The following is a 17,788-nucleotide window of genomic DNA, read 5'->3' on the forward strand; positions in this document are numbered from 1 at the left end:
ATGGGTTCTTTGAGCGATTTGGATCTACTACGTGAAGAGCACCTGAAATTACAGTCAAAGTACGAACAACTACAACAACACTATGGTTTCCTGCAGGCGAAAGTTGACCCAGGTCAAAGCCCAGAAATTAGTTCACTTGCTGGCGAGTTATTTGCTACAATGAAAAATTTGTTCGAACATCACACGTTCAGGTTTGTGTTTCCTCTACTTCTTTGTTCAGTTGTGTGTTTTTTTGTGGGTACTACCAACCATTTATCGTGAAGGATGGAAAATGCCCATTTCTACTACACTGCTTTTCAACCCAGTTCTGATTTGATTGAACTAAAACTAACTTCGATGGTCATACTATCATTAGCTTATTAGTTTAGTTTCAGTAGGATTTAATTATATAAGTGTACAATAAGGAAGAGGAAGCAGTGATGTTTCGTGCGCTTTTCGTCCACCTTCAAGCACGTTTACCCTTATTAAAAAGCAATAACTCAAGCTCATGCAAAGGAATGGAAAGGAAAGGAAAGGATTTCTAGGAATTAAAGGAATTCTGGTAGTAGAAACGATTCGTGTGCGTAACTCACAAGAAAGTATACTATTTGTTATGTCGACTTTTCAATCACTATCACTTCTTTTGATTTCTACTTCACTCCAGTGATATCGTCATTCATGTTGGTGGCCGAGATGTGAAATGCCACAAATTCTTGTTGATGACTCGAAGCCACCACTGGAACGATTTAGAAAGCTGCGACTCTATTGAAATTTCAGGTACATATTTCCTCCATCCCTATCCTTTTTTTTTCTTTCTTTCTACGTATCCATAGTTCCCCGAACTAATAGGAGTATAAACTTATTCGCTTATAAAGTGGTGTGTTGCTGCTTTTAACGAACAGATGCTCTAGAGAACTATGACATTATTAATTTTTAAAGAGCTAGTCTGAAGTACAAACTCTGAGATATAATATTGAATATCTGTTAACCACGTAACATTGAATGTCATCGATTACCCATTGTTTTCATGGGAACAATTGCCTTAATTTTTCACCGACCGAAAATTCAAAATTTTGCACTCTTGCCGAGAATTTTCAGGATGGATTGCATCAGAACTTCTTTTGTTCTTCTCTTCCAACTATTCTATTCCAGATTCAAGCATCGAAGCTTTCGAAGTAGTATATCGGTGGATGTACACGGACACACTCCCACAATCTAAACTTTCTGATAATTTGCTGCAGGAAGTGTGCCGGATCGCATTTAGATATCATTTCAGTGGTTTGCAAGCAAGGTAATTATTTCTACTTCCTGATTTATTGATTTGCTGCTGATTTTCGTCCGTATTTAATGTGTGTGCTTTGCTTCAAAGCAACGAAGTTCATGTGGTCTCGTTGCATTTGCGCTGTCATTAAAGTTAAACTTACTGATTTTCAATCACCCCGCAAAAAAATCTGTACTACTCGTCATCTAACGTTCCGAACTGCAGAAAGATTTTGAAAATCATTGCAGATCACTGAACGCTTGTGTGAGCGCTCTGCTCACTTCGCGGCGAAGTATGGATAATTGTTTGCTGGAAAGCAGTAATAGTTATCTTTTAGATGTGTACAACTCTTGAAAAGTCGCGTAGATGTGAATAACTGCATATCACTCTATGACTTCGCTGATATAGAAAATGTGACTGACTTGCGTGATTACTGTGGCGCTGTCGTGGCTGCTCACTGGAATGAGTTCAAGCCTCATCAATTTTCTCATCTATCCGCCCCATCCCTTTTCCGACTTCTCAAGAAGTACGTGAACCGTTCACTTTCGTTTTTGGCTTGTTTTGTGTTATTTCTATAGCGCCTTCCCTCGGTTCGTATCATATTTTGCTCTTCATTCAGGAATTCTCACTATGTTCTTCATGCGATCGTTCAGCTCAATCGTGAGGATGTGCTGCTGCTGTATTTTATTGAAAATGATTCGAAGGTCCTGCTAATTCTTTCCTTTGTTTTTGTTAATATTCCTAGAAATGTATTTGTATTGATTATTCAGCATCGATGCATGCTTTTTGGTTTTTCCAGGTTTTTACCCTTGTAAATGTCCTTGATCAAACTGGCCTCTCTCCTTTGGAACTAGCGTTAACTACTGGTCATATAAACATGGCAAATCAGCTTTTAGCCAAGAATGCTAACTGTAATGCCGTCGACGAGTCTGGAAAGTCCATCCTAGTTCGAATGATAGAAAAAGGCAGGTTTGTTTCTCGTTGAGAAACGTGTTTTCGTGTGAATTTGTTTCTTCAGATGTGAAGTACATATATCATTTTAAAAAATCCTCTTTTTACACTTGAAACAAATTTGAACTCGGAATTTCGCTACTTAGGTGATCCATTCGCTTGTGAGTTCTTGGCGTCAGCGGGTGCTGATTTGTCGTTTATCCATGAGAAAACGCGGTCGACGCTGCTCCATTTCATAGCTACATCTACAGTAAATCAAGTTTCTATGTCGGAGTGGGCTGAGTCACGACTGAAATCTATGAGCATAGATGCTACGGATGCTAAAGGAAGGTGAGAAATTTGGTCTTGCTTCCCAGTTTGTCGTTAATTGCCCACTTGTTCCTTCAGAACGGCACTGCTATTGAGTGTTGCTTGTGGTAACGATCCTCTATCAATGGTCTTGATCAATAATGGTGCTGATGTGGTGAAAGCAGATGGCGAAGGAAAGTCACCTCTTTCCGTAGCCCTCTATGACCGAAATAACCTCGAATTGAGTGGATACATAGTCAAACATGGGGAGATTTCTGCTGTTAACCACCGCATTGATAAAGGTGTGTTATTACTTTGTTAAAGGTTAACGATTATGGATGATTCATGTTTTTCATCAATTTGAATAGAATTTTTTTTGAAGAGTCGCTACTTCACATTGCTGTGAAAAGAGACAGTCTCGAAATCTCAAAATTCCTCCTTGAAAACAAGGCAACGGTGGATGTAGAGGATAAAAATGTGAGTCATTTCTTCAAACGCAGTTGGGCTACGTTTGCAACAACTTCATTCTTTGGTTTTGATTTATTTATAAAGAAGTGTTTCTGCTGATTATGACGTTTATTCACTGGACGAATGTGAAATAATCCCCCTTAGAATTTCCTTCGTTGTTAGGAGATTTTTTTCAGCAAATGTTGGGCAGGTTTTTTAGTGTGCGAGTTAACCATACCATTACATAGCATGGTCTTAACATACACACTCGTATTTACATATACGGTATTTCACTAGGTACTTATTTTTGCAAACAAATCACTTTATCTCGTTTCAACCCTTCTTTTCTGAGCCCTTCGTTTATTTCAACACGTATTACTTTTAGTCGCGCAAGTAGATGCGCACATCCACTATCTAATCTAGTTCAGGTAGTAGGCGAGCAGAAAAGCATGTAAATTTGTTGTCGATATATAAATATATATAAAATATATTAACCGCTGCAGACATGAGTATTCTGGATCTTAGGCTTATAATTTAACCTACGTCAAGAAATATAGATCTGATATCTATGTCTAATATGAAATCCAACATTTAGGGCGCAACTCCTTTAGAGATTGCTGTCCGACAAAACAATGTAAGTATGGTAAATCTACTTCTGGCGCATGGTGCATCGGTGAGATCATCTCGTGCCGGCACAGATTCTGTACTGCATATTGCTGTATCCAAGGGTGCGCAAATGCTGAAAGTTTTTGCTGAAAAGGCAAAGGGTGAGTTTCTTGCGCAATCTTCGTTCAAGTTTATGGGAAATAACACTTCTTCCTTTCTCAGACGTCGATTGGTCAACATCAGCAGTTTTAAGCTACGCCCTTGATGAGAAAGCATTGGATTGCGCAAAAATCATAGTTTCAGGTAAATGAACAGTGAAACATTATTCTCGCTATGAAATGTAGGAATCTACTAGATTAGATTAGTATCGAACTGATTTTGACCCCTACCAATATCTTGCTTCATTCTATTTCTTATTTTAGCCGGAGCTCAAGTTGACAGTAAGGATGAACTTGGGAATACCTTACTAATCCAACGAATTTTGCTCTCCGATGACGCTGGAGCAACGTTTCTCCTCGAACAAGGGGCAGAACACCTTGCAAAGTAGGTTTTGATCTTGTTTGGTACTTTTTATTGAATTCTAGGAAGTCGATCATTCTAGAGACTCGCATCAAAGAAGTAGTTTCGAACTGGCAGCCTGCTATGGGCTTATCAATACGTTGCGTGTAATATGTGGTCTGGGAGTAAACATCAACGAACGAACGAACGGTGGATTTGGTTACACTGTGTTAAAGCAGGCTTTAAGTGAAGGTCAGTATATTTGTGTGCCCGAACACAGCAATAAAACATCATTCCATTGAAAAATTCAGGTCATTATGACTGCGCTGCACTATTAGTCTCGTTAGGATGTGACTTGGAGTCTACAACAGCTGACGGATCATTTATTCAAACGATGTTGCACCATTTCATTGACACAGCTGATGAAAATGCTGCCGTTTTCTTAGTTCAGAAGTGCGTTTTTTAAATTTGAATTCAGGAACAAGTTTGTTTTTGTTATTAATGCAGTCCAGTTCATTCTGTTGTTTGTTTGTTTGTTTTTGATTGCCTGAGTTGAAGTGCTATTGTATGGTAGAATCACACAGAACTTTTAGTGACAATTAAATTTCCGAAAATTGTCTCGAAGGTGCCTGGCTTCCATGACAGTATGAGATAGAGTCAGTCATTCATCAGCGTAAAATTTCATTCAGTGGATGCAATGGTGGCGCCACCAGAGTTTCACGCGATCCTGGGGACGACAAAGAAGAATCCGTATTACACAGAGCTGTTTCATCAAAGATGAGTGGTCTTGTTGCGGCTCTTGTGACAGCAAAAGTTAATCTATTGTGGCAGGTAGTATTCCCTCTTCTGCACTATTATGGCTTCTTGAAGCGATTAATGTAATTTTGAGGATGCACAAGGTCGTACTGCTTGTCACATAGCTGTTCAAGAAAAGAATGCTGACGCTTTGTCAGAGCTTCTGAAAGCTGATGATGTTAGCTTTTTATCCATACGTGACAAAGTGGGGCAAACACCTTTTTCTATGGCTGTGGTCACGAAAGAGCATTTGGTAAGATTTCCTAAAAGTTGCTCGTAACAATGATTAGATGGTAAATCAGTATTTTAGTTAGCTGCCGCAATTGTCGAGAGACAGCCTCATGTTGCTCTGCAAACAAATGGAAACGGTGGGTTTTTTGTGCACTCAATGGCATCCTGTTTCTAGAATCGTGCATTTTCTAGCATATGGGAGATTTGTTTATTTTACGCTGTCCCTGCTGAAGCTCTGCGAGGGGTTAGACCTGATTTGGATTGGGCGGCATAAACACAGTTTGGGGGGACACATACCATTGTTTTTTTACATGGTGCTTCAAAGCATTTCCATTCTATCAGCATTGAAGTGTACTGAAGGGAAGTAAGTGCAGCACGTAAGGATTTAGGACGACGTCCGCAGCGGTAACTCATTAATCAATCGTTCTTATAGTCCTTAAAGTACTGTTATCAAAATTTTCGTCTTCATTTCTTATGTAATCATTCCGAATATTTGAACATTGATTTGTCATGCATTGCTGTCACTGTCGAATTCGCCTCATAGAGGCAAAATTAGCAATTTTAGGGGAGAATCTGCTACACACTTCTGTAAAGGCAAATGATCTTGAAAGCGTGCTTTTTCTCCTCAGCATTCAAACCGACGCCACACGTGTAACGACGGATGGGTCGAAACGAAGTGCCTTGCATTACGCGGCGAATGTCGACAATGAGCTGATTTTACGGAATTTGGTATGATTTACTGCTGGAATATACTCGTTTAAATACGTCTTTTCTAATAATCTTCCTTTTTCTGCGCGCCTCATTCGCAAAAATAGCGGTTCCAGATTCTTGCCGGTTGCAATGTGAGTGACGCATCTGCTGATGGCAGTACAGCTCTGCATATTGCTGTACGCGCAAATCGACATGTTCATGCTGAAATTCTGCTAGAGAATGGAGCTGATCCGAACATAGTTGATGAAAGGCGCGAAAGTGGTAGGCGTGACTATTTCTACTTTAACTTTATTCAGTTGGAAAGGTGTTGTCTTTCTATGCATCTTTTTAATCTTTGATTCACTTTTAATCACCTGAGAAATGGACATTATTTACTCCGTTCTTAACAAATCGGTGATCATTTGTGTCTGACTATGAGGTAATGAAATAGCAGAATCATAATCATTCAAAAACGGTCCAAATTTGCATTCCTCTTCTTTTTTGAGCTTCTTTGATGAAAAATAAGGGTTTCAGTTGGGCCGTTTGTGAATAGGTCCCTTTTTTTTACTCTCTTAGTCAATATGCTTGTAATTCAGAGAGATTTCGCCAGCAGTTACTCTGACATACTGAAACTTTTCTCTTAAATTTGAGTTACTATCGCTTCCACTTTTTTTCGTTCATTCTTTTTCCCTTTTTTTGCATTGTGCTGGTTGTCAGTTCTTTCTTTGGTGAAGCTGTCAGGAAATTCCGTTTGAAGAATACTTTCGAACACTTCCAGTCATTTATGATCCTTCTCCTGTTACTGGTGTATTTTTCATTCCAGCTCTCCTTGCGGCTGTTCGCTGTGGTAGCGTGGACTGCGTGAAGGTTTTGGTGGCCAATCCAAATCTTGATAGTCTAGCTACCAATAAAAAGTGAGTCCACTTCATTTTTTCCAACATTGTCGCCTATGCTTGGCATCATTTTCAGTGGACAATCTGCTTTACATTTATGCTCCACTTTGACGAGTGAGAAAATGCCTCCAAGAAGTACACCTGCTGAAATATGTGATCTACTGCTGAGAAGAGAAGCAGGCAGATTGTCAGATAAAGAGTTCGGCAATTATGTTGATTTGCGTGACGTAGATGGAAACACTGGTAAGATTTTTATTTGATTATTTTAAAAAAATTGAATTGTTACAGTGGTGTACTTTGCTAAACAACTGAAAGGAACCCTTTCTAGCTCTACTCCTAGCATATATGAATGGAAATGGTGACGTTTGCCGATGTCTTTTACGTGGAGGTGCAACAATGGGGGCTCGAAATGTTGATGGAGCCACGATGTTCACATACGAAACACCAACAAGGCTACTTTTATTCAGACTGCTAGGTTCGCATCTTTATTTCAATGTAATTTAATTAGTTATTGTGTAAAATTTTGTTCGCTACTTTTTTCGGTGAAGTAGTCTTGTAAATAATCTTCTGGCTGTCAAATCTTCCTCGTCTCCAGCGTTGTTGTTACTTTTTGACCAGTTTTTCATATACTTGTTATGGAAGACTTCATCTTAGATTCTTTGGAGCGCGAGCCACGTTGGTCAGATGGAGATATGTGTGATTGCGGCGTTCGATTTTCCATTACCGTTAGGAAGCATCATTGCAGGTTTTTTTTCAACACTTTTTTCGCTCTTCTTTAATCTTTCTTTTTATTTTTTTATCTTTCATGTACTATATGTGGCACATATATTATATTAAAAAAAAAAAAAACTTTTTTCAAATTTTGGAACGTAGAGTGAGCTAAGGCCCTTCTTTTTTTCTCCCGGGATATTCTATCCTATTTCTGCTCACATTTTTCGGGTTAATCAAGGCTTTCTATCTTCAGCGATGTTTGCTTCAGACACTGTGGCCGTCTTGTGTGTGCCAAATGTTCTGAGGTAACTATGCCCATAGCAAAGTTCGGCGAAGAGAAGAGAGTGCGAGTCTGTTCTCTCTGCGCCGAAGTTCTGACAACTGGAGGTGTACGATAGGTGACGGAATTATGTTTATATGCGTCGTTTGTGATTTTTTAGTTGCCTGTTTTTTTTTTCTCTTAGGTAATGGTGCCTTTTTTTAAAGATCTTTCTCCTTGTGGTGATTATTTTCATCAGAATACATTGCTTCTAAGTAGTTTTTAATTGTTAATTTTGGATTTGATGGGTCGTAGTAAAAACTTACCAGCCTACTTACCCGATGTGTGATCTTTAATTCGGAATGTGATAGGAGAACAATTACATATTAAATATATTCATAAATTATATGTAAAATTGTAGATGACTGCATATTCTAATAAAGTACTGGTATATTATTTAATATTCGCGGAACGAATTGATACTATCTTTGCATGTTGTGATAACGGAAAATAATTAAAGGGCCAATATCATTCTGTCATCTCGTCTCTCCAATTCTTAATATTTCTTCCTTCATGTCGGATTCCAGTTTTTATGTGTGTAGTAGGGCATTGTGATAAAGTATACTTACTTAAATAATAAAAATTACATATTTTTGTGCTGCAGACATAAAGACAATTAAAAAAATTCAATTTCTCATTTAACCTTACATATGTCCAACTATTGAACATTTTATGTTTCGGAAGCAACACCTTCCAACATGTAATGAAGATATTCAAAATTTTATTTTATCTCAGAGTTAAGCATTAATGACCTATATCGTTGTAAAAATGGTTAAAGTAAAAAGAATGAAGGGTTACTTGTTGAGGAAAGAAGAATAGAAAAATAAGATTTAAAAAAAATGGTAGAGGTATCATTCTTGCTTCCGCTCTTACATGTGATTTTTTCTGCTCATCGACGAGTGAACGCCACGAAAGAAATTTGTTTGACATTATTAAATTTGACATTTTCGTTGGAAACAGCGGACATAACTGAAAAGACTTAGTGGATATTAGAATGATACCAGTATGCGCTTAATTAACAACGATTGAGGTCGCTATGAGTTCTACACCAGTTTTTACTCATGTCAGTACTGAAAAATATCTGTCTTGGACATCCTACTACCGATCAAAACAGTTCAAAAGCTTGAAAAACGGATTGATTCGGCAAATCTAACGTAGCAGATCGCAAATTCTAACTGTATATGGTCAGGAAAGCTTAGGTCATTCGGATTTACGGGCCAGATATGTTGGTCAGGTAGCTTCTACTAAGGCGTTTACTGGTTAAAAACCAACCATAACAGTTTTTTTTTACCGTACGTATGGAAGAAGAGCATCGTGCAAATCAATAGCACCATTTTATTTGGGGCAGATCGTAAATTCTAACGGTTCCGTTATAAGTGTACCGCATAAACGAGACCTTTTTGCCCTTTTTGCACAACGAGAACATGCCACAGTGGATGACTCATAAAACAGATTTGAAAAAACAAAGTAAATGGATCAATAAAGATTAATTTCTGCTTACCTTTCATATCCGAGGATTTGAGTAGAGCGGCGCGGGGTACGGATTAGTAGGGGGTGGTCTCGAGGACGTAGTGAAGGTAGTGGAAGTGCCTCCTCCAAGACTCGGGAAGCGGTTACCTTGGAATGAGTGGTGGACGACGCTCACATCTGCTCAAATCCAAACTGCGTATCATGCCCAGGCAAGGAAGTGGACTGCATGGTCTGTGATCTACTCTAGTAAACCACTGAATAACAGCACATTATCGAAACATGGTGACCATTTTATGTTCGTACGAAGAATAGAGAAATTTATAAATTAAAAATTTATATAGGAGGAAATACGCGACCGCCATTACTTTTTTCTTAACTCATCGGAGAAAAATTCATGGAAATACTCCTATCTGCCTAACTGCTACGATTGCTACGTAGTACGAACCTGAAATCTTAGCTTTCGGAACTTTAGAGGCGCTCTGGATAAACGCTAAGAGTCTAAAAATGGATTGGAAGAAAGTGTGCATAGCTGTGTAGCCAACGAGCTGGCTCTGTATCAAAATCTTCGAGGATTTTGATTTTTCGGTTTTGATCTACAGGTCCTATAGTTGGGTCAAAACGACACATACGCAATTGCGTACGCGGCTTCTCTCGAGGCGCTTCGGTGGAGCGTAGAGGCTAGGAGTGTGATGAAACCCTTGCTAGCACCACCCATTGCTACAGTTTACGACGGTCCAAACTCGGTTCCAACTTGTGCCTCCACCGCGCCGTTTCGGCCGCGTACGCAAATGCACCGCAACTACACTCGTGATTCATGTCGTTTTGACCTTATATGCGGGTCGCGTTCTAATCAGCCTCGACGGACCGATTTAATCACACGGTGGTCCCCGAATGTTATGGCGACGCAACAGCTCAGGTAAGCGCAGCGATACATTGCGAAAGAGACGCGTCGCGTTCAGTCAGTTGAACATATTCGACACCGACTATAAACAGATGTCAACAGAAATTCGCATCCTCTCATCGAAATTTCTTGTGCCTTGTGTGTTGTGTGGGAAATTTGACTTCTTGCACAAACACATCTTTAATACGCATCATTTAATTATGTGATGAAATTACGTAGATGTCTGGATAACGTGTGTCGTATTATAGTTGTTTACATTTTCAGTCAAGCCTATTTTTGAAGTCAACAAACGACGTCATGTGTGCCTAAGGTTTCGCTGGCCCATCACACTGATTGCGAGGTTCCCAAAACTTCCGTGTCAAGGGGGAATGATGAGGGACGGGGTCATTGTTCGGCTGGTGCCTTTTCTCCACGCATCGTATGTGCTGAGACACGCGCTAACGTTATCTTCAACACTTGTTATCTGTTTACTAGGTACAGTGTATGCTTGTTAGGTTTTTCATAGCTCTTTAAATTTAAAATTATCTCACGGTACCGATCGTTTATATTGCGTACATGTTTTTCTGTTACCATGAGTGTCTACTTAAAAACTAGTTTCTATTGCCTCTATGATCGTATGTGGCCAGTTTTTCCCATGACAATCAAATAGCAAAAGTAGAAATTTTTCGAAATGTTCTAGAAAGAGCTTCGTTGATTGATTGTATATACCTTCTATGACTGTGATTTGAATCTTTCAGAAATTTTTCGGAAAAAAACTTTTGTGACAAATAGAATTATGCGTATTCTCTTATTGTCGTATCCAGAAACCCTGCTGCTGTTCCTTTATTTCTATAGCAATTTCTTCTATTTTATATTTTATTTACATTTATATTTATTTATATTTATTTGTATTTTATTTTCTTCAGTGCTTTTTTTCTCTCTTCACCTTTCCCATCTTATCCATAACAAGCAGTGAGATTTTCCTTCAATTCAACTAAATTTCAATTAAATCCAGGGAAGATTCAATCCAAGTATGTAAATTCTGTTGGCTCTTCTCCAGTGTTCTTCAGTGACTTGCTATTTTGACTGCGTATTGAGTGACTTTCTCCCGAAAAGAAAACTTACTCATCGATTTTTTCTTCCGGGAACTTTGAAAAATTCGACAGTATTCATTCCTCAGAGGAAAGTTTTCATCGCCAATAGAAGAAATAATATTTGGAAAATTAGCCTTAGCACCATGGATTTATCCTCCGAATTTGGAAAAAAACCGGCATTAATTCGTGTCGAGCACCCTTAGAGATCCGGATAAGTCCAATTTACAGAGAAGACTTTCAGTTTCCGAATGAAATTTTAGTGATCCCATGATGGATGGAAGTTTGAGTTTATAGATGTGACTTTTTGTTGTTTGTTTACTTATTTTCTCAAACGATCATGTGATTTTAAAAAATTTTCAGGTTTTAATATGATAGCACTCGCTTTGTGTATTGCTATTATTAGTTTTTTTCTTGCAAGGATGTGGTTAGTAAGGAGAAAGTTACCACCGGGTGAGTTTTTTTTTGGAATTTCCTTGAATTCTTTTCTCTTAGGAGACGAGTAGAGCGGCTTAAAATGTGTTAAACTGAGTTACCGGTGGTGCGCCTACCATTCAGGAGAGCAGAATGAGGTTTAAGTGAGTAATAACCGGAAAAAAAGTTGACGCTGCGACAAAACGCTTGCGCTGGTTGAACATACTCGGCGTCGACTCTACTCGTTTTTCCTTCTCCTGTTAAAGAGTGCAGTTATAGGTCCACTGCCACTACCGTTCGTCGGGAATCTTCACCAACTTGGCTACACAATGTTCGTTGGGAAAAAGAGTTTTATTGAGGCAATGAGCAAAGTGACAAAGGTCCATAGGAGAAAATTTTAATGTGCATTAGATTTGATGACCATTCAATTGTTCAGGACTATGGTAATGTTCATACATTTTGGTTTGGCCCAATAGCAACCGTGAATATTTGTGATTATGCGACTGCTGTGGATGCGATGGTAAAAAAAGGATCGATGTTCTCTAATAGAAATATTCCGTATCTATTTCGGCTCACAAGAGGTTCGGTTGTTGTTATATGCATATTTACAGTACCCCAGCCTCTGCTAGACGCTAACATTACACTTGAAGAAGTGCAGTTTTATATTACGTTATTACTATATTTTCTATTTTTATTAGTATATTTTATTAGAATTGCAATTTTATATTACATTATTATTATATTTTTTGTTCTTTTAATTTTTATTATTATATTTTATTAGAATTGCAATTTTATACTACGTTATTATTATATTTTTATTTTTACTTTATTTTTTATTATTATATGCCTTTAGAATTGAATTTTATATTACATTATTATTATATTTTTTACTCTTTTATTTTTGTTATTATATTCCACTAGAATTGAATTTTATATTACATTATTATATTTTTTATTTTTATTTTATTTCTATCATTATATTCTATTGGAATTGCAATTTTATATCACATTATTATTACATTTTTCTACCTGTGGATGCTTGGAGGGTAATTTCATATTACTATATATAATACATGTTAATTTTTTCAAATTTTTGTATTATAGTATTTTATATTTATTTCTACCTGTGGATGCTTGGCGGCGTTCTCATAAAAATAAGAAACGAACTCCTATTTTCATCCTTCGCTCGTACCTTTGGGAAAAAAGACTACCTCACTCAATTTTTTCTGGACCTATTCTGGAACCTAGAACCTAGTGAAAAATAGAAGTGAAATGAAAATTTAAAAAAAGTAATAGAATTGAACTCGCAGGTGATCGTGGGATTATTGCTTCAAATGGTCCGCTATGGTTGGAACAACGTCGTTTCGCCTTACATACTCTCCGTAATTTTGGTTTGGGCAGAAATATTATCGAAGAGAGGATTATGTACGAATTTGAGATTGCGTGAGTACGATTAGCACGTTCTCGCTCCGTTAGAATAAATCTCGAATGATCTATGCGTGATGTTTTAGTTGTGAAGAGTTGGAGAAACGATTGAATGCGGGTGAATCCTCTATTGATCCACATAATATGTTCAACCTACTTGTGGGCAATATCATAAATCGGATGCTTTTCACAGATCGTTTCGAGAAGGTTGGTGTTTGACTCTCAGAACTGTTTTGCTGATTATAGGGATCTTTACATGACCTGTATTTAACTCAAAAATCAAAACTTTATGCATACAATCTATGATTTGGCTCAAGTTTTAAAGCTTTTTTTTCAGAAACTTTTTTTAAACCCCAACTTTTTTCTTGGCTTTTAAACATCTTGTACATGTAGATGATGCTCCTTTTACGCTAAAAGAACTAAATAATCCAGATTTGAATCTTTGTGTTGAGTTAGTCTCCAAAAACACTTCCACTGCTCTGCCCATGTTCGACTGTCTTTGAATCTTGGCATGTTGAAATGTAGTTTTTAATTGATTTTCTTCGATACATTCTTTTTAGCTGTTGTTTAGTGAAAAAGATTAACACCAATCTTGGCTACAAGCTCAAGAAAATCAATTAAAAACTTCCAATAGAATTTTTTCTTTAGAGGAATCTCACCACAAAATGACAATGTTGAGATCACGCCAGGAAAAGATATTGTTAGACATGTGAATTAAGAATGTAGCGTGACCACACTCAATCTCTCCTAATCGTCCCGATTAACGGCGTGGGAAACAACCTTCCTGTGCGAATTCTCCTACGAGGCAGCTTATGACGCGCTGCCTCTGCTGGCGGACGATAATCAACAGGGTTTTCCCAGTGGCCTGTTCAAATAAAACTAACGAATTTAGTCGCACCCGAATAATTTTTGCGAAATCTACATGGCAAATTAGAAATAACAAATGAAATGAAAATCGAGCTCTCAACAATTTAGCCTTGGTAGATGGTCAAGGATTGATTCCTGTGATTATGAAGAAACGTTCTTCATAGAATTCGTGCCTTCAAGTTTCTTTTTCTAGAAAGATGAAGAGGATTTTTTTGCGCTGAAGAAAAGATTGGACAAGATGACGGAAGACTTTAGCGTATTTGACATGCTGATCAATGAATGGAGTGTTAACTTACCATTGGTGAAGCAAAGAATGAAATATCTTCTGAGTCCATTCGATGAAATATTGGATTTTATGCGAGGACAATTAAAGCAAAGGTGAGCGAACTAATATTTCCTAACTGTTTATTATGAGAATTTTCAAATAAGAGCAGCTAAGGAGAAATAATCGTGGATGCTTCAATGTACTATTTCTCAGCACAGTTTCTCTCTCTCAATACGTTGTGTTATTAATGTTCCAGCAATAAATAGTTTACTTTATTTTTTTGCGATATATATTTTTTTATATTTTATTCTTTTAATCCACCTCTCATCTGGTAACAATTCTGTAAATTTGTGATTTATTGAGCATATCGATCAGTACTCTCTCATTTATTGAAAAAATTTAAATTCCAATAATTTTACATGTGAACGTATGTATTGTTTTCAATCAGTTGTTATCGTCGTATAGCTTTGCCTAAAATAGTTTTTTTTTTTTTAGTAGAAATTGTTATTTCAACAGTTTTATACCAATATGTAGTTGAGATGTCTGTATTTTCTGCCGGTTTTCCGTTTTCTTTTAGGCGAAGGGATTTTATAAAAATCAGATATTGAGAAATATCTAAATCTTGAAAAATTTCGAAGTTTCCCCCTACATCTATGCATTATATCAATTATTTTATATAATAATAATTATTAGTTGTAATAAATAATAATATATTTAGTATCTATCTATAATAATATACGTATTATTTTATATACATATACTTTATATATATGACTTTAAATGAAATTAAAATTACAGGAAACAGGATATCGCTAGTGGAGCTCACGTGATCGAAGGAGAAGGTGCTGATTTTGTGGACGCATTTCTTATTGAAATTGAGAAACATGAAAACAGTAACGTTCCCTCAAGTTTCGAGTAAGTTACGTCGAATTAGAATTTTGTAAGAAAATCAGACCCTTGTGAAAGAGACGACACCAAAACTAATTTATATTTTACAGTGAAGACTGGCTTCTTATGTCCTTGTTGGATCTATGGTCTGCCGGACAGGAAACCACAATGGTCACATTGGATTGGGCGTTCTCCTATTTACTTTTGCATCCGCAGGTACTAATTGTTGACTTTGTAGTTGAATTTTTGCTTTATATGATGTTTAAATAATTTTCTAAAACCCTGAATCTCCTACAAATCTCAATTCAGCAACTATGAGAGTGTTTTAAATTACTTTTTGCAATATGCTTCATAGGGTTCCACTATACGCTCTGTTGTATTTTTCTTTATTTTATTATTTTTCTTAAAAGTTTTACGTTTATATTTGTGTATATTTATATTTTTAAATGCTTTATAGTTTTATTCCCTATTTTTTCCTTCCTAATATTATCATTAATAGACTTATTTTAATTTTGAAGTAAATTCCCTTGCTGTTGCTTTAGTTCAAATCTCGACTCGAAGAGGAGTTACTGTCGGTGACGAAAGGCCAGCGACCTCTATCCATAACAGATCGCCCTAACACACCTTATTTCAATGCTGTGTTAAACGTGAGTTTGATTTTTTTTTTTATTTGTTAAAGACATCCTAAATAATGAACAGTAATAAATAGTTGGAAGAAAGTTTGAAATTAAAAGAAAAGAAAGCTTCAAATTAAAAGAATTTCTTTTTTTTTTTGAAAATTTCTTGAAAGTATCTTTTAATAATGAGTAATAATAAATAGTAAAAAATTTAAAATTCTTTCTTCTTTCCTGGAAAATTTCTTTGAAATATCTCTAACAATGAGTAATAATCAATAGTAAAAACATTTGAAATTCTTTGTTTTTTCTTGAAAATTTCTTTAAAATATCTTTATTAATGAGTAATAATTAATAGTAAAAAAATTTTTTTTTTGAAAATTTCTTGAATATATCCTCTTACAATGAGTAATAATCAGTAGTAAAAAAATTTAATATTCTTTGTTTTTTCTTGAAAATTTCTTTAAAATATCTTTATTAATGAGGAATAATTAATAGTAAAAAAAATTTAAAATTCTTTTCTTCTTATTAAGGAGGTCCATCGTTGTGCATTGATAATCCCACTGAATATATGGAGAGATACAGCTGAGGACACCGTTGTTGGATCGTACGTGATTCCCAAAGGAACACCAATAACTGCTCAAATTTCATCCATAATGACCGATGAGGATTATTTCAAAGACAAGTACAAAGTGATTCAATTTTGTTCCATTCATATATGCGACGATGCTATCAAAAATTAAAAATCGATTAAAAAAAATTTCAGTTTAATCCGGATCGTTATTTCAATGGAAGTCGAATCGAGCAGATGGTGGTGCCATTTGGACTTGGGAAAAGAGCTTGTCCTGGAGAATCACTGGCACAAGCTGAACTATATCTAGTGAGATATGATCTTCACTACTTTTTATCGTATAATTTGCTGCACAATTTGTTCTTTGGCTGCATATCACGAATTTGACGGCGTTGGGGTTTTTGGGGAAATATGGGGATCGGGGTGTAAATTACGCGTATGAGCGTTGCCCCACTGAATTTCCTCCAACCCTCTCAGAAAAAAGCCAGGAGAACTGTATTTGTCTCTATGAGGACGTTGGAACGCGCCACCTTTGCGCACGCGCCGCAGCTATGAGCACGCGGTCGGAAATCAATCAGGTCTCTTCACCAGACTGGCCAAGTAAAACCAATGAACCAAGCTGCTGAAGGAACAGAAGCATGTACAAGGGAGCGTGTTCTCAAGTACCTCTTAAGAGCAAACACCATTCCCACACCATTTTTCAGGATGATTAGAAGGAAATCAGCGTGACCGCGCTAGACTCGCAATCTACATCCCAAACTCTGAAATTTTCTAGCAGATTTACCAATTACGTCAGTTTTGTGCGCTGTCTTTAGTCTTCCGAAAAATCTAATCGCTACTAATTATTCTTTTCATATACCAGTAATGTTTACAGATTATTGGCAACTTCCTCCTTCGTTATGAGGTAACACCAGATCCGGAACATCCACCCAGTATGCGAGCAAAGAAAGAACTCGGCACGGTTCGTATTGCGCAGCCATTCCATATCAATTTCAAAAGGAGATGAATTCATCCGTGTTCTCGTTGGAAATGTTGATTGTTGGAATCCTAAAGAGTTCCTAATATTGGGAATTTACTCTTGTTTGAGTATTATATTTGCAAAAGGACGATTTACTTCATCAAGGCATATTACAGTCCACCTAGGATGCGGCTATTGTTTTTCTTTTCGTTGAAAAAAATATTCGCTTGTTTTGTAAATGTTATCCACGGGATTTGACTTTGTTTTTCCATCATAACTACATTTTATGAAAAAAAATGTGAGAAATTTTATGGAAGAAAGAGAAATGTACTCGATTACTGAGCCTCAAGTTAATCAATCGAGCCACCTACAGTGCTTGTGATCAGGATAAGGTGTTATGACATAAAGAATTAACATAGGAACGTTCTTAACGTCATCTTAACGGCCTTAACGCATCGGATATCAAAAAATCAGCAATATTCCTGGAATATTTGTCAAATCTGTTTGTTAATTTTGTGCCTAACAGATTAAGGGTCAAACATAGATGTTGGAGAGACCATTAAACTTTTTTCTAGGATATTTTGTGAAAGTTTTTGGAACAAGTGGCACTCATGAGTGACACAGAATCAATTCACGTTCTATTATTACACGAAACGATCCGAAATAGAATGGATTT

General features: G+C 36.7%; 2 protein-coding genes across 3 annotated transcripts; both read left to right on the forward strand.

The window, feature by feature from the left end:
* Nucleotides 1-7,748, forward strand: RB195_007926 (uncharacterized protein; the record flags this gene model as incomplete). Its single annotated transcript, XM_064181827.1, has 24 exons — nucleotides 1-191; nucleotides 644-756; nucleotides 1,132-1,270; nucleotides 1,578-1,766; nucleotides 1,860-1,944; nucleotides 2,040-2,205; nucleotides 2,338-2,521; nucleotides 2,579-2,781; nucleotides 2,862-2,956; nucleotides 3,522-3,693; nucleotides 3,755-3,835; nucleotides 3,955-4,075; nucleotides 4,134-4,282; nucleotides 4,342-4,483; nucleotides 4,720-4,861; nucleotides 4,920-5,078; nucleotides 5,136-5,193; nucleotides 5,622-5,785; nucleotides 5,881-6,028; nucleotides 6,570-6,660; nucleotides 6,716-6,882; nucleotides 6,968-7,114; nucleotides 7,294-7,384; nucleotides 7,619-7,748. The coding sequence occupies 24 exons, from the start codon at nucleotides 1-3 to the stop codon at nucleotides 7,746-7,748; spliced, it is 3,327 nt and encodes a 1,108-aa protein (XP_064038586.1).
* Nucleotides 7,749-9,292: 1,544 nt separating this feature from the next.
* Nucleotides 9,293-17,160, forward strand: RB195_007927 (uncharacterized protein; the record flags this gene model as incomplete). 2 transcript variants are annotated; one of them, XM_064181829.1, is made up of 12 exons in its annotated part: nucleotides 9,293-9,368; nucleotides 11,804-11,904; nucleotides 11,961-12,105; nucleotides 12,835-12,967; nucleotides 13,036-13,156; nucleotides 14,010-14,194; nucleotides 14,880-14,996; nucleotides 15,080-15,185; nucleotides 15,512-15,616; nucleotides 16,117-16,275; nucleotides 16,350-16,463; nucleotides 17,029-17,160. In XM_064181829.1, 12 exons carry the CDS (start codon nucleotides 9,293-9,295, stop codon nucleotides 17,158-17,160), a joined length of 1,494 nt encoding a protein of 497 aa, XP_064038587.1. The 2 variants fall into 2 exon arrangements, with proteins under 2 accessions (XP_064038587.1, XP_064038588.1); XM_064181828.1 differs by lacking the exon at nucleotides 9,293-9,368 and adding an exon at nucleotides 11,533-11,563.
* Nucleotides 17,161-17,788: the final 628 nt, after the last annotated feature.

This window comes from Necator americanus, chromosome I, assembly GCF_031761385.1.
Source record: "Necator americanus strain Aroian chromosome I, whole genome shotgun sequence".
NCBI lineage: Eukaryota > Metazoa > Nematoda > Chromadorea > Rhabditida > Ancylostomatidae > Necator > Necator americanus.